The 17,590-nt window shown below is 32.1% G+C and overlaps 1 protein-coding gene across 5 annotated transcripts in view; it reads right to left on the bottom strand.

Moving 5' to 3' along the window:
- LRRIQ1 (leucine rich repeats and IQ motif containing 1) overlaps window positions 1-17,590 on the bottom strand; it is a 113,188-nt gene that overhangs the window by 23,451 nt on the left and 72,147 nt on the right. For all 5 annotated transcript variants that reach the window (XM_088165018.1, XM_088165014.1, XM_088165017.1 and 2 more), the window contains 3 exons: window positions 7,350-7,473; window positions 5,748-5,808; window positions 816-936 (listed from right to left, as the gene is read on the bottom strand). In XM_088165018.1, coding sequence (XP_088021144.1) covers window positions 816-936; window positions 5,748-5,808; window positions 7,350-7,473 — 306 coding nt within the window. The remainder of the gene's footprint in view (window positions 1-815; window positions 937-5,747; window positions 5,809-7,349; window positions 7,474-17,590) is intronic.

The raw sequence follows: 17,590 nt of genomic DNA, 5'->3' as shown, positions 1-17,590 counted from the left end.
TATTAAATATCTGATTCCTATTTTGACAACATTTCAAGAAACTTCACTACTTAAAAAGTTTTAGGAATTTTGATAATTTTGCCAAAGTAATTTAATACAGCTTATATTTTCTGTAATGAACTTTTGTGGGGGGTTACGTTTTTATTTATTCGAAAAAAACATTGTACGCAAATAGAAAAATACAGTATGTCATACTGTTAGAAATATATTACCATTTCTTCAGTAATATTACACAAAATAAGACATGAAACTTAAAATGCTATAATTTTATGACATTCAAGATTTTGTTTTCTATATATAGATTCTTTTGTTACCCTCTATGGTACTAGAGTGATAAAAATATATGGCTTTTAAAGGATCCTCTACTACTGAGCTGTAAGTTCAGTGAGATCATATACTACAGCATAACTGGTAATCAACATGACAGAAATCTGTGCCTTGATTTGTAACATGTATTCTGGTGCTCAGGCAACAAAACATGCATTTTTCAAAGCTCTTTTGGGGAAAAAAAAAAAAAAAAGAAGATTTAAAAAAAATCTTTTTCATAATTTAGGGAAAAGAAAATCTTCTCAGGACTTAGACATGAGAAGACCTACAATACATCACAGGAAACTTCCCATTAAATTCACAAGAGGAAAGTCTATCAATATTAAAGTTTTTTAAACAGAACTGTAGTAAGTGTATGAAAAGGCTTTAGACAAAAAAGAAACAGAAAGATAAGCAGCACGTGTTATTAAGGATTCCAAGCATGCTCAGTTCTACCTAGCATTTTAAAGTGATCTTTAATACTGATATTGAAAAGTACCATAACTTACTTGAGGATCTTGCTGAGTGTCTGTGTGGTGGCTTATTTTTTTCTCTGTTCTCAGTCAAAGCACTTCTACTGGCCATGGAAACAAGGTCTAAATCCATGTCTTCTCTGCTTACAGGACTTGCCTGGAAGCAGTGGGAGAGAATGTACACAATCATGAAACAAAATATAACATTTTCTGAATGTAGCTCACATTACTCCAAATAAACAAACAGGGTCTGTCAAACAACCTTCTTCAAAATGATACCACAATCCTTTTTTGTTGCCTAGGCTGAACAAATGCACTATGTCAAAGCATTTTTGTAAATAAGAGCCGATCTCAAAATTGTGGTTTGTGATCTGAGTCAATGCAACAACAAAAGAAAACATTTTAGTACAGTAATTTTGAAGAAAATCAATCTTGCAGAGGGCTGATGAAACCTTAAACAGCTTAAGATCATTTACTGACCAGTCTATAATTTAAGTTATAGTTGAATGTCAGAGATGTCATACTGGATTATTTCCTGCAATATTTATGCTTTATCCAGGACACATATCACTTCAATCAGTCATGGGCCTAGTGAGTAATTTAATCTTTTAGGTTTTTGCTAATTAACCATAACCATCAGACAGCATTTTAATTATACTTTAGGCAAGAGTATTATATTAATTATAAACTTCTAACATCCAGTGGTGGTATGTTTTGGCATGAAGAATGTTACCTGAAAATCGTATTTCACTTTAGCAATGCTATTTTAGGAACATGCAGTGCAAATTTTAAAAACAAGTCTGGAAGATACCACCCACTGTAAATTGCAGATTGTCATTTTTGCAGAAACCACTTCACATTTCCTGAAGAATGTAAAGAAAAGCTATTCAGCACCAAAAGCAGCCTCTAACAATAGTTAGATACTAAGGACCAGTAACAATGATGAGGAAAAATCAGACACTGCTGATGAACAGTCTACAAAATCCCCAGTGTAGAGTCAGTTGGCTGGAAGTACTGAACATAAGGATATACTTTTCTAGTCTCTGGACCTTCAGAAGTGAAGTCCAGAAAAGTAGATTAAGTCTCTTCTCTCTCTGGGCTGAAGAGTTACATGTCTTTCAGAAGCTAGGTGTCTAACTGGGTATTTCTTTTTTAACATAAAAACAAACAAGCTACAGAAAAGGAAAGACTGCTAGTGGTAATGTCACTAAACTTTACCTAACACTGTAGTAGCAAAAGTGCTCAACCAGGTATTGAGATACTGGGTCTCAACACCTTCCTCGGGGGCTGAAGCCCACAGCTCCCTTTTTCTCAGCAAAGTGCTCTTACTGTGAAGTTGTAGGCCATTCTGGAGGAGACGATTTCCAGACTTCCTGTTCAAACTACCTCACTGTACCAAAAGCAGCACTGCACCAATGCAGACAGGCTTTGTAGTCCAGTCTGACTTAGAGAACTCAGATGAAATGGAGACCTGTTTCATTTCCTTGTCTTTACTCAGTCACTGTTTAATGTAAAATTCATTTAAAAGTCCATGCATTTTCAAACCAAAAACTCCAAAGATACAGAGATTTTACACTCTTCCTTAGTGATTGCATACCCTTTGTGTCCGCACAGAAACTTTATCCCTTGTTTTCTGATGCTTACCTTTCATATGTTTAATGACGAGGAATTCAAATATTTGCTTTGCACAGCTATTCTTTATTATTGCTGTTAACATCAATATTTTATTTTCTCTTCCATGGCAGTGCCAAGAAACTTTGAAAAAAAAATGTTTTACCCTGCCAATTATTTCTATTTTTTTTGACCTTAAGATTTACAGTTGCTTTAAGCTTGTGAGAGCTTCCTATGTTCAAAATCTTTAAACTGAAAGCTTTTAGTCTTTCATTAGTAGAAATAATGCAATGATTGGATTGCTCAAAGAGATTCAAACCAATGGAAGTGATCATTCTTATTTCTATCTAACCTGTTTCAACACACAACAAAAGTTTTTTAAAATGTTTTTCTTGATTCCCAAAGACCCAGGAGGCCACAGAATTTCATATGGCTAGTGTCTGATATAGCCTTTCCATGGTATTATTATCCAATCTCTACCATCATAGAAACTAAGTCTTCATTATTTTGCAGACAACAATATTTAGGGCTATATGCTAGATTTTAATAGGGCTGTCTTGATCTCTGATGTAATATATTTGTTATTTTATTTCAAATAAAGATAAGTGTTTTCACCCAACTACAGTCAGAGTAATATTTAAGGCTGTATTAACCACTGGAGCAAATTTAATTTTGGGTTTTTAAAGAAGCTGACTGAAAGTCCTCTGAAGCTAATTAAAACCTTCCCTTTTTGGTTTATGACTTACAACCAAAATTTGGGAGAAATTTAAGATACTGGCACAGTTTTTTGCAGACTGTAGTATTGGACTTCCATCTGTGGTGATCACCATAGTTAACTTTTCAGAATTTCTGCCATTTTTTTAATTACCACAAACCTTCCTTACTAATTAATTGAAAATTAATATCAACAAGAGGAACCTTTGCCTTGAACGTAGCTCTGCATCTGTATATTTGTCTATTTCTAGGTAGAATTATCAAGATGCTCTGTGACCTTCAGAGATAAAAGGTTCTCTTGAATTCAAGTTACATCTAAATGATTGGAAATACTGATCAATAGTGAAGGGGTTAACCCTATAGGTAACTTAAACTTCATACAAAAAGAATCAGGAAGTCTATTCTACCTGCTATTCCACAAAATCGTATTAATTTAAAATAGTTTAAACCACAAGCCATCATGCCTTCCTAAGCACTTCTATGGTATTACTAGTGAGAAAAATCATCAAAAATCATCAGACCACGACTGACATAATAAGAGCCTGTAATAAGTGCAACAATCCCCAGTGAGAAGACTTTATTGTTTATATGCAACCATTGAAATGCAATTTAGTATCCATCAAAAAGACAGTCTTAAATTACTGGAATGTGCACAAACATAATTTAGAAAACTATATGAAACTTGCAGAATGCAGGCTTGTGGAACACATAAAAAGCAGGGATTGTCCAGCACATCAGAAAACTTCATGTTCAAGTATATGGCATAGGAAAAAACTACTGGAAATGCTTTCCTCTTCTAGAAGAGGAATGCTTTTCCTCGTCTAATGCTTGCGCTCTCTCTCCCTCTCTTTGTTTTTAATATATATTTTCCACTTTCAGTTTGCAAGAATTTTTTTTATAATGATTACAGCTGTTAACTTGATTTTTATAATGATTTCATAGCTTTTAAATAAGCTACTGTGCCAAAGCAGTAGGAGTATGTTCCCATTTCAACCTTTAAGAGAGAACTCATATAAATTTTAAAACCAAAATTCTCTAGCCATCTGTTTCTACAAACCACATCATTATTTTGCTGCCTATATAGTACTGCTCTCTGCATTAGAGATATATTTTATTCCATTTTCTTATTTTTGAGCCCCCTATTGCATTTTTCTCTGTATTTCATTCATGTGGAACAGCTATGTTATTATGTGGCACAAGCTGTGACAATTCTATAACTTTGCCAGTTATGTGGGCATACCACATAATACTATTGTGGGATTGCAGTAGTATTTTGTGGACAGAAACTGCTTAGTGTAAATAACATACAATCTACCTATGTGCACATATGCTTACCAATAATTACATAACATGCAATTTAGATAACATTATTAAATTATGATTTGCTCAAATTACTGTTTTAGATATCACCTAACAAATAACTATTGGTGCTGCTGCAATCAAACCCTACAACAGTTATTTGGTTCATGATTTCAGCCTTTTAAATTTAAGAAGAACCTAAGAATTGGACACACTTGCCAGAGAAAAATATTTGGCAAAATCTGTCTTAAAGAAAACAGTAATAGTAACTTGTAAGTCTTAAAAGCATTTTTTTCAAGGTGAATTTTATGAGAGTTTATGGAATAATTTCCGAAACATGCAAATTGCACAGGTTGTGAAGCTGAAGAAGGAAGAGGTTAGAAGGGGGCAAGACTGCTCAGAGAACTAAACGAGGCATATGACACATCATCTAACTGGGAAATACTTTTTGTGCAATATTTTACATCATGTATTATATAAATTAGTAATTCTGCCTAGATTCTAAATTCTTGCCCTGTTTTTTAAATTGTACAAAATTTTATCAATAAGAACATTGCTAATTTGGCATTAAAATGTAAAGACTATACATATAGAAATGGAGTGAATATATATTGGCCTGAAGGCAACACAACTGCTTGCTATTAAAGGAACTTTTGGGTATCTCTGACACAGCCTTTTTATTTTGTAAATCTTCAAATTGTTAAATTGCTCATATTTCCCCTCCTGTCAACTTATATGACTACCTGTTTCAATAAAGCCAATTTTATAAAATGCTGCAAAAGCAGTCAATCATGATAAGGCAGAGGGCTATTTAAGATCTAAAAAAACATTAAAAAGAAATTGTAGGAATAAGTTTGACTTCATGCAATGTTTTCAATAATGTCACCATATTAATATGCAATTCCAACTTACTATATTTCAACAAATGACACTGAAGACATATTAGAATGATTTAGGTATGTTCTAAACAGGATTTGAGAATATTTAAAGTTGTTCAATTGACAAGAATACCTGTTTTCAGTAAATAATGTAGTTGGTACTGAACCATATTTCATTTTTTTAACTTTTTTTGAAAATGCAGATTTAGAAGCTTTAAAAAGCACACAGCAGCATTTTATGTCAAAAACAAACTCAGTGTCAGATCATGAAGCTGGAACCCAATGCACCTACATGGGGTTTTGTGCTAAAATATTTTCTTCTGATCTCCATCATGGGATGACTTAATTGTCAACAGAGATAACACTATAGAATTATATTAATCTAAAAAAATCTCCTGTTTTTACACCAGGTATGGGTTGGAAATACCTGAATTCTGCAATGTCCCACAAAGAAACAGGTTCTTACCACAAGTTGTACTTGTTTATTGTCACATATCGCAGGATCTAGCTCAGGCAAAAAACGACAGCTGGGAAAAATGTAGAATAGAAATTTTAGTAACTCCCAGTGTACTGGGCTCACTAATATACCTGCACAGAATCTTTCCAGGAAACAATCCTGCTTAATTATTTAAAATGATTCCATGATTAAGATGTATCACAGAAATTTATATTAACTGATAAAGTATCAGAGCAATTACTATTTTTTTTGCACTTGATTAAAAAAATAACTAACATTGCTTATTTAAATGATAGAATATTAAGCTATTCTAACGAGCATGACTTTTTATATGTGTTGACATAAACTGTAGAAAAGCCAGTTTTCATATTACTTTTTGTAGGAATAAAATTGTTTTCAGTTGAATAGATATATCAGCTGTTCTAGATTGTCTACCAATGAAGTCTGACTGGAGATCAGTTGGACTTTTGGCACATTAAAAAGTGATATCATGATCCTTAAAAAAGCCAGTACAAATTCTAGGGCATAGCATTAACCTGTAGAGGAAGCAATAGTATTTAAGAAAATTCTTTTATAATTTTTTGTGTCTTCTTACTTTCAAGCATTATTAAATGTTGTATTCCAGTGTTTTCATTCATATTAAAAGTTGTGGAACTTATCTTAAACAAACACTTTGAGTATTTCTCCATTATAGATCATGACTGAAAGGTAAATATTACTGCAAAGCCAGATAAATATTTCATAAGGAACATGTTTTTCATATAGTTTCTATAGTCATTGATACAAGCAGGATATATGGCATGTTTTTCTGCACAAGACAGAACAATTTGAAGCCCATTTAATTATAAATACACTTTTAATGAAAATAATAATGAAATTAATATACTAAATCCATTGCTTGCCTGCAGACACTTAGTTTGGTTTTCTTAGAGATGCTTGGCATTGTGTCTACTAATGGCTTCATTAATATACCAATGCCTTATATTGAATTTATGACCAAAATACATTTACTATGTCTTCATGTTAATTCAGGCAATATGAACCTTTCCGTTAATTGTATTGAAATTTTACCTGTTTAATAACCAAAACTGAATATAGAAGGAACATATTTATAACATCTCAGTTCAGTGTGGTACAAAGATGTAAATGCTGGGTTTACGTTTTGAAGACAAAATGTAAATACACACTACTTTGTTAAAAAAAGTATTTTTTTACTTCCTTAATCAAATCTAACAATATAGCTAATGTTACAGTTGATTTAATTACATAAAACCACAATATATATCAATAACATTATAAAATATATGATGAATAAGCACTTTTTTCTACACTTTTTACAGTCTAAAACCCACTGCATTGCTATAGTAAAACTAAGTAGTTATTTATGATAAGATTCTGAATTTTATAATTTCAATTTTAATGTGCAAGAAGTATCTATACCATGACTACTAAGCAGGTTCTAAAGGGTACCATATTTGGGACCTGGAAATGCAGTGTACCGTCTGCTAGCTGCAAAACCATGTTTGTTTTAGAACCATTAACTTAGGTTTCACTTTACAAGACAAATTGAAAATAAAAGAAAAAAATCTAATTTAAAGGCGATGACCTCACCACTTCGTATTTCTGGAACTGGCTGCTTCATAATCCAAAAACTGTGCATGAAGCCATTGGTATGCGAAGTCTTCTCTCTGTAATTTCTCATCTAAAGCAGTATCCAGCTGAGAAATTTTTTTACCTGTGGAGGGAGAGAGATACCCCTGTCTTTCATCATTATTTTAAAATACATTTTCTTTAAGATGTCCTAGATAAACTTGTAACCCATAGCTTCTTGGAAAAGAAAAAAGGCAATTACTTCATTTTCATGCAGAGTCCAACTATTTAAAATTTCTTCAGATATATTTAAGAAATATTTTTATATTAGTTTTAATTTTATGGTTTGTTTTCTCTCTTGGGATGTAATACCAGCCTTCTGAATAAATTATTTTATTGGGAAATAAATCTATCATTTGTTATGAAATTCATATAGAAGAATATATTATCCATAAATTGCTTGTCACAGCTGCCATGAATGTTGCTTACTGTGCTATCTCCATAATTAAAAATATGCAATCATTTATACTTACAATTCTACTTATCAATCTATAAGCTTAAAAAAACAATTTACCGTTACATGCAAGAGTCGACACATGGCAATCTTGTTACTCTTATCTGTCTTTTACTGATATGATCTATTAAGATATTTAAGACATTTGAATGGCAATTTCTGATTTGGATTCCAAAGCAATTGCATCCATTATATTATTTTTCAGAAATATTTTTCAGAACTACCTACTTTTGGATCACAAAAGACATCCAAAGATAGAGAATAAAACAATGACATTATGGGGGGAAAAAAAGGACAGAGTAAAATTCTGGAGATCCTTCAGTTTTTGGACCATTCTGCTGAATAACAGACATTGTCAGAAGCATCAGGAAGAGGATGCCAGAATTGGAAGAGTGTGCAAAGGAGCCATCATTATTGCATGGAGACATTCATGGATTAGAATAATTTTTTATTTTCTACCCTCATACATCAACTTTATAGGTTATATCTTATAAGCACCTTCAACTCAGGCGTTTTTTGAGACATTTGAAAACGTTTTTCTTTTTTTCTTTTTTGGTACAAATGTTTTTTGCTTTTTATGTCATTTCAGATAACACTGAGTTATCATCCTGTTGCTAATTATTCCTTTTATTTTTCTTTCAAAGATTCTTTTTTCCTCACCAATAGATGAATATGGCAGCTACTAGAAAGAAAGATTTTGTAAACTGCAGGAGCACTTGAACCAGCAAAGAACACTTAACATTCAAGTCCATTTGCTCACTATGGATGATTTTAACTTTCAGTAACTGCAAAGTGATGGCAGGGTGGGGACAGAGATACCAGAAGTGCTATAGTTTTCATTCATGTTTTGACACTATAAACTGGAGGTATAGGATATTCACCAATTCACCTTTTAAGGGGTTTGATACCTGTACTATTTTTTAAACTTACGATTTACTTTATATAAACTGCAAAATATATCTCCTCACTGGCATTTTACCTAGCTTTGCCGTGAGCTCATTGCTTTCAAATTTTAGATCCAAGATAAAGTATTAAAGCTGCTTATTTCATAGTCTGAAATGCAAATATTTTTGTGTATTTGTCTTAGAATAGGGAATCTCTATTCAAACCAAATCCATTCCTTAGGCTGAATGTATTCAAGGCAAGGTCCTGGTCCAGAGTATAAGGTCACATATGCCTTACTATTCACTAACAGACTAAATGTAAAGAACTCTCATTTACCTTCTTAAGAAGTCAGAAAATGAAAATCTTGGACAGACAGTCACTACATCTATGCAAATGAGTCTGTAAGGGCTGACTAAAAAAGTCAACCAGTGAATTATCTAATCAGTGCCAAATATCAAAAGACTGATAATTACACTGTTCATCAACTTCCTTTATTAAAGTGGGAACTATTTTTTTTTCGAAATTTATGATATTATCTTCCTGGTTCAGGAGTACAATTATCTAAGCTTTATATTTTGAAAATAGGTTCCAAGTCCACAACTACACTGGTATTCTTACAGCTCTTCATTCGAAGACAGATGCTGATTTATAACAAGAGTAAGACACATTATGAGTGACTTCATAAGAGCACTTCATTTGGAAATTGAGCCTTCCACATATGTTCTGCAATGAGGAATAATGTCCCAGGAAAACATATTTAGTTTTTTTCTTATCTGCATTTACAGAAAAGTTGTCCTAGTGTTGCAATCTTTCTAACAATATATATGTATTGAAATTAAAATTGATTAGTATTATTTATGCATTCGTTAAAGTGTTTATATTTTTTTCTCTATTAAAAGGGAAATCAATATGGGGGATAAACCAGTATCAGAAGTTCATGCCTCAGACTGTGTGTCAGTGATGGTTGAAAGAAGAACATACAGTAAGCTACAATAAAGCTTACAAAAAATATCAATACTTTTAACTTGGTAAATAATTTTCCAAAATTATTTTTAATAATTTTTCTTAGTTTGTTTCAATTTTTGATTTATGTTTGAAGCACTACTGGTTTTATTTAATAAATTTTTATTTTAATTTATTTTTATTTTTTCATGTTGATTACTGAAACAAAAATGTCACCAAGATAACAGTGCAAACAATAGGGTTTTATTCCTTAAAATTATATATGCTATTAGACAGAATATTCTTGTTCATATTAGTGTTAATAGGGTCTTTTTTTCGCAAGGGGAGAGATATCTTCAATAATTTGTTTATAATGTTGCAGAATACTGTATTCTATTTTCTTATTTGGAATATACTAATATCCTTGCTTTTTAAAAGTAATATCTAGCTTTTTAATTCTTACTAAAAAAATCTATGTTATGAATTAAAACACTGCATTATCAATTTTCTCTTCCACTTATGAACATGATGCATTTAGGAATCTGGTGTACCAGTATAATTAACATGCATTTGCTTGGTAGCTTTCTTAAATTAGGGCCCTGTGTTTTTTAAAAACCTGGACCTGATTTTGTAGAAGTATTAGCACTTATAGAAGTTCCAAAGAGCTGCAAGCTTTCTCCATCTTTGAAATGGATCAGACCCACAATCTTTAATTGCTAAATGCCGACAACTCTAAGACTATCAAAGAAAATAGAAATACATCAAAGAAGGCATCAAAACCCAAATTAATTTCAGAGGTATTTAAAGTATCATACCCTCATTAGATTATCGCTCTATGACTTCAATCTTTTTGACCTTTTTTTTTTTTTTACATGACACACATGTTAATAATTTAAGATTGGAATTGTCTTACACTTGGCATTAATACAGTAACGATTTTTAGGTGTTGCCAAATAATCCACACAGATACCGTGCACTTAGGCCAGATACAATGCAGCAGTCAGGGCCACCTACTGGAAATTTCCTACAAAATTTGAGCATCTAAATAGGGAGAACTTAGAAAAGCCCTAATATCTGAAATATTTTTGGAACTGCATATTATATGAAAGTAACAAATTCTTTTCTGGGTCACCAAATCCACATGCAAACCTAAACTTTGGCACCCAGAAAAATGTCATCCTTCATAAGTCAAATCTGTTTGCTGAGTGTGCTCTGAGACAGTTTAAAAAATGGATGTGATTATGTACTTTAAATTAGACTATCTCTGAGTAATCTGTTGAGTGAGCTAAAGGAGAAGGGCAAAGAATCTATGAACTACTTCAGGTGCAGTGTCCTAAATTCCACATGGAGTCAGTTTTCTTTCTTTCCTTCAAGATATATGGATCTTGTGCCCTCAGCTGTAGCTGTCACTCTTAAAAGAGGACTGAAATGCAGCCAAGGGAATAGTTTGGCATGTGGAGGCTGGAGATTCAAATCTTATCATGATAAGGAGTACTTGAAACCCATGTTCCCCAGTGCTAGGACAAAAGTTGTTAACAAGTCAGCATACAAAAGGAAGGAGGATGGTTACACAATGTCTGCATTCAGGGTGAACTCAAGTCCTGTGCCCAGAAAACACCAATCCTGGCTGTTGTGAATGTCAGTTATTCCACTGTTCACCAATTCATATGCAAGAGGATGCTAAAGGACACCTGATTCAATACAGTAATTTTTTTTTTCAAATCTATTTGTTGATGATGGGAAGATAAAAGGTCTAACTTTAGTATGTCATGCTTCTTGATAAATATATAGAGAGGCTTGCAATGTATTGAACCCTTAAAATCTTGTGTTTAGAAGGTGATTTAAATCACTTCAAGCCTTGCTTCATAGGGAGTACAATACAAATAAAAGACGAAGACACCTAAGACTACAGTGTGAAAGAAGGGCTTGGAAATTCTTCAGCATTCTAAGTTCTCCTCCCTTGAATAAAAAAAAAAATCTGTGACCAGAGTTAACTTTCTCAGTGCTTTTAATATAGGAATAGAGCAGCAGAAATTGAGTATAAAATTATTGTCTATGCTATTAATATATTACATTTTTCTTCTCTGTCAGTATTGTGGCATAAATTACAGGTCAGAAATATATATATATGAGAGCATATGTGTGTAAGTATGTGTATGAATGTAGAAAATCTAAAAAAAAAAATTCTTATTGAAAATTAAAATTATCTACCCTGTGAGGATTTATAATTTCTACTCTCTTCTACACAGTTATATAATGTGTGTATTACACATTTATAAATTGCCTTGAAATCCCAAATCTAAAATCCAACTTTATTATCTCATTTTTTCCATGTTACAACAACAACAACGACTTATTTCTGACACAGTCTGTATAAGAAACACAGAACAGAAAGTAAGAATGACATGAGTTGCTCTTGCTCTTAAGGCAGAAAAGTGAAGCATTTGGAAACAAACAGGAAAAAATGACAAGCCTCACTGCCCTTCACTCCCAAAACCCATCTGTGTACTAGAATGCAAGAGAAATGAGAGGAATTTCTTTTTTTCTATAGAGAACTTAAAACAATTGTCAAAAGTGTACTTTGTCAGGAGTCACTAAGTACTGCCATCCATTACATAGCAATTGGAACAGGCCTCAAATTGTTTTGGAAAAAGAATGATATTTAGAGTGGTCTTTAGCATGCTTACAGGTATTCTGTGAATACATTTATAGTAGAAATATATATGTGACTTCCAGTTGGCAGCATCATGTGGCAGAAATTGGTACAGAGTTCTTACTACTTATAGAATCCTCAGATAGTGTTTATCTACAGCTCAGGTGTGGAATTTTCAGATAATGGGGTACATATATTTCCACCTTAGAAACATTTTCTTTTGACATATTAGTTAATTTCAGAAGGTATTTTTTCATCTGAGTGACTTCTGATTATTTCGACTTCCATCTCTAGGACCAGAAGGGATAAAATAAAAATAATTATAGTAGTATCTGAGTGACTTCACGGCTGAATAAAAGATGAAAAAGAATTGCATTAAAAGAATACTACCTCAGCTTATGACCTACATAATTTTTGATCCTTAAAAATACTTTATTAAATATTTTGTCAATTATAAATCAATAGGAAATTTTGAACATGGGAGTGCTGAAAATTGAAAAGTAGCTACTGAAAGGAAAAAAAAATTATAAGAGGATTTCTTCCTGAAATTTGAGCCCTTTTTTCTTTTTACCAGGTATTTTGTATTTTTTCAAACTACAAATAAGGCCTGCCATTTTACTTTTTGATCTGCAAACCTCCTTTTCTTCTCAAATGTCTTCACCAACTATTTAATGCTATTTCAGCAGTTATCATATTTCAGACTGTGCTTTCTGTGTTCTCTCTTTGAGGTCTCATTATTAGATTATGCAAAAGCTGAATCCTTTCGCTGAGATTCCTAAACCACTGAAAAAAATACAAATTTCAGCTTCTGAATTCAAGGAAAACAGGATTTCATACCTTTACCTTCCCATTATTTTCTATTTTGCTACTTGTTCCTGCCCCTGCAGAAGACACCACTATTATTTATCTGTCCCTAGCTTACTGTATGAACTCAAGGTTATTTTTCCCACATTAAGGCAAATCTAAGTCCTATTTCATCCTCAATGGTGTACTTTTAAAACACATAATTTAAAGTTATTTCTCTCTATTCGTATTCCAGTAGTATCAAAGAACTTCTTCCAATATCTCCTGATTATTTAACTGCTTCTATTGCAACCCTCTGATCATACAGAGACATTGCAAACTACCACTCTGGATGAAAATGCTCGTGTCCTACTCGTAACATGGTACATTTCCACTTGAATTGCTTCATAAAGTTCATTTTCCTAGCACTGACATTTAGACATCATTAAACACTGCTCCTTCCACTTTGACCAACTCTTGTAACTTTTATGGCTTATCACTTCCTGTACTCCTCCATTTACATTAAATACAATTTTTAATTTATCTTCTTTAATTTTCTTTGTAGCAAAACATCCCTGCCAAAACCCAAAATGAGTGAACCACAGAGGTGATACTCTATCCACATGCAGAGAAAGAGAAGAGTTCCTGATGTAAACTACTTCTACCTGCAATCAGCATGCTTCAGGATCCACTTAGATGTTTACAAATTCTAAAAGAACATAAAAGACTTTAGAGTGCTATACCATACTTTCACATTATTCTTTTGTTCAGTCTTCTATGAACACACTGTTCTGTAGTCTATACAGACTTCAGCCACTCTACACAGATAAATTTCAACAGCACTGCTGAGAAGTGAATCTGGAGTACAGCCAAGAGTTACCAAGAGTTCTTTGGATAGTCAAGGCTCTTGAAGAATCGACAAAATCAAGCGTAAAAATTTTGAAATAGTATGTTCAGAATTTCAATGCTTAGTTATCCACCAGTAAATGTGAGGTATAAATAAGATGGAGGTAGATTGACCCTATTTTGTTTATCCTTAGTGCCTACACCCTCAAATTTCAAATCTGCCTACTACACAGCCCGTGGTTTTTCTCATAACTTTGGGAATTAATAAACCCCCCTAATGATGGATGTTCTTTACTGAATAGAGAATTTTTTACTGTTGAGGGGAAAAATAAGAGATGCATTACATAAAACCCCCTTTTTTTACAGAATATTTTGATATATTTTTTTTCTATCCATTCCCACTTGTTAAAATTAAATGACAGAAGCAATCAAGAACTTCAACACAAGTGTTTAGCTGCTCAGTGATGAAACTGTATTTCCAAGCAAGAAGACATATCAGTTTATATGTAGTCCAAACTAGAGGAATATCTTTCTCTAAATTCAATAAACCAAGTGAAATTATTTAAGACATAAGATCCTCCAAAGGAATTCTCAAAATAACAAGTACAAAGGAACATTTTGTAAGAGTGCAGGAGGTCTAACTACTATGTTGTTCACTATAAAGAGGGCAAAACCTACACAATACAATCAATTTTATTGAGTGTGACAACCATTAAGGTAGGTTTTGTTTGTAGTGAAGAACTTAAAAGTACAAGAAAGGGACTGAAAAATTCAAACTCAACAAAACTTTTGATCAAAAAAAAAATTGGAGCCTTATATGTGACATGAAGATACATGAGCCAAGTATTACAAGGAGTAAAAAAACCATCATTACTCCGAAGTAGCATGAATTTAGTCAGTAAAGCAGACTTATATCACATTAATAATTGTCTCATACTTCCTATGAATAATTAAAACATATAATCTTGCATCACAGCTTCAGAATTTTTATTTTAAAAGTCTTTATTATGTTTATTATGCTTATTATGTTATTACATAAGAATTTAAGAATACACATTTTTTTCTAGAAAGCTATCTGAATAATAGAAGAACTTGTTTTAAGAACTCATCAACACATATGATGTGCCCAAGTACCATGCATGACTGGTACTTAATGCAGAGTAACACCGAAAGTGAAATAATGAAATTATTGTACTAATGTCAATATGTAGTTTAGTTATGAATGCCTCTGGATTGATTATCCATCCTATCTATAACATATACTTAATATCTATATATGATAGACCAAAACATATATTTTTCAATTTAAAAGGGTTTTCTTTTGTTTGAGCAGAACAATTTCTGGCTTAATTTCTGACATTGACATGAAGTACCTACTGGTATTTCATGAACATACTGGGACAACAATTCACAGCTCTGTCAGCACAGCAATGTGTAGCAGCAGAACTATTCTCCACTGTCAAACACACACATAAAGTCTACACTGAGTGCAAGGCTGCTGTTTAATTTACTTCATAGCAAAACTACGAGGTAACACTGATGATCAGGCCTATCATTATGCCAAACGTTGTATAAACAAGACTTGATTTAATATTCATTGAATTAAATGGAAAAAAGTCTCAGATAGAGACTTTTTAAGACTCTATATCTAAAATTAGTTAATCTCAAATTGTGTGTAATTCTTATATACTTATATCCAGCTTAAAAACAACCATAAATACTAAACTTATGAGTGTCTATAAATAAATAAATACAGACACAAAAGTACTAATTCTTCTTATTGAGTTATATTTAATTGGTTGAAACATCATGGAAGACAATAAACAATATGAAATTTCAGTGTCTTGTAGATCTATTAAAAAAAAATCAATTTGTTAAGAAGGTCAGGCAAAAAAGCAAAAGAAAACCACAATTTCCCCAGCTTAATTCTCAATACATATGTCTCAAAGAGCTGAGTATTTGTATAGATTTCTTCATTAATTAAATTATGATTTTCAGCTGGTAAACACCTGAACACAAACAAGAATCAAAACACTGTATATACGTACAGAGAAACCAACACATATTCAAGTATCCCCAAGTATGGAACTGACTTTATTATATTGATTTTGGATCAGTTATAGTCACAATGGCACAGGTTTTCTCTATCCATGCAGAGAAAGTTTGAAAGATTTACCTACTGAATTAAGAAATCAGTTGAAAAAGGAATAAATTAGCCCTGACTCCTCCTGTTCTTTTACAGAATTTTGTTTAGAACTTTATTCAAATTCTTTTTTAGTGGGAAGATGAACAAAAACCTCCCAGCTCTATTTGTGAACATAATTTATCTGTCCCTAATCTTGAGTTAAAACAGTTTATACTTATTGTAGGTGTATTTAAATTAGTTTCTTTTTACGAAACTTTTCATCTGAACAACTTTCCTACTCACTGAGTTTAAATATGTATTGCTAAAAACATATATATAAAATTTGTTTGAAAAGGAGGAAACAACCTAAATACCATGATGATTGCAAATAGGTGAAGTTGCCTCATATGCATTCTGTTTATATTTGCAACAGCTTTTAAGACCGCCATAACAAATTAATTTAAAAGTGTAATTTGTTTTACCACTTGTCTAACAACCGGTTAAAACAGTTGTTCACTTGTAACTTTGCTTGTTTGCAGCTGATGATCTAATCTCCTGCCAATAGCACAGGAATTTACAGAGCATTAAGGTTTGATCCAGAGAGGAGTGAAATCCCATAAATTCCAATTAGTTAGGCAAACTCTCACTTAAGATTAAGGAAATTCAGTAGTTAATCATATATTATTTACTCCAGAAGAAGGAAACAGATGATTATATTATGATTTTTAAAACCTTAGAGACTAATTGAGTTATTAAAATTGCATAATCTTACATGAGAATTTGTCTACCAAAAAAACCCCAAACAAACCAACAAAGAAAAAAAACCCAACAAAACACACACACACACACAAAAAACCCCACGAAAAAAAACCCACAAAAAAAACCCAAAAAACCAAAACAAAACAAAAAGAAAAAAAAACAAAAAAAAACCCCAAAAACAACAAAACACCTGGCCAAACCAAGAGTTTACTTGATTTTACTTCACTGTAAACTGTCATGAAGAAGAAGGAATAGAATTTCATTGCCAAGTTCGAGTGTAACAAGAGTGTATATATTGCCATATATAGAACTTGTTTTATAAGAAAGATCCTAATACAGTTTTCATACAAAATAAACAATTTTAATAAAAATTAATCTGATTGAAAAGGTTAACAGAATTCTTTAAAGCACTTGAAGAAATAAAGTATTAAATGGCAATATTTACAGAAAAATATTAATGTAACTACAAAAGTAAGTCCAAAGCATTATTTTGTTCAGCAAGATTTTTCTGCTCTTCTGAAATGATAATTTTTTAGAAGAACTAAGTTATGGGTACTGATACAGAGGATAGAAAAATGGGTATGTATCTGCAATAAGAATACAGAAAATGCATGTAAGTAAATATAGAAACTTGTCTGTAACTTGTAAACTTGTACCACAGTTCTTGAGACTTTCTTTCAATCTTTAAACTTCTCCATATTCTGGTTCAGCAAATGCATCAAGGGGTACTAAAATTGGAGAAATATCTGAATAGC

Source organism: Sturnus vulgaris, chromosome 5 (assembly GCF_052056855.1).
Source record: "Sturnus vulgaris isolate bStuVul1 chromosome 5, bStuVul1.hap1, whole genome shotgun sequence".
Lineage (NCBI taxonomy): Eukaryota > Metazoa > Chordata > Aves > Passeriformes > Sturnidae > Sturnus > Sturnus vulgaris.
This window is presented reverse-complemented; position numbering and strand designations above follow the sequence as displayed.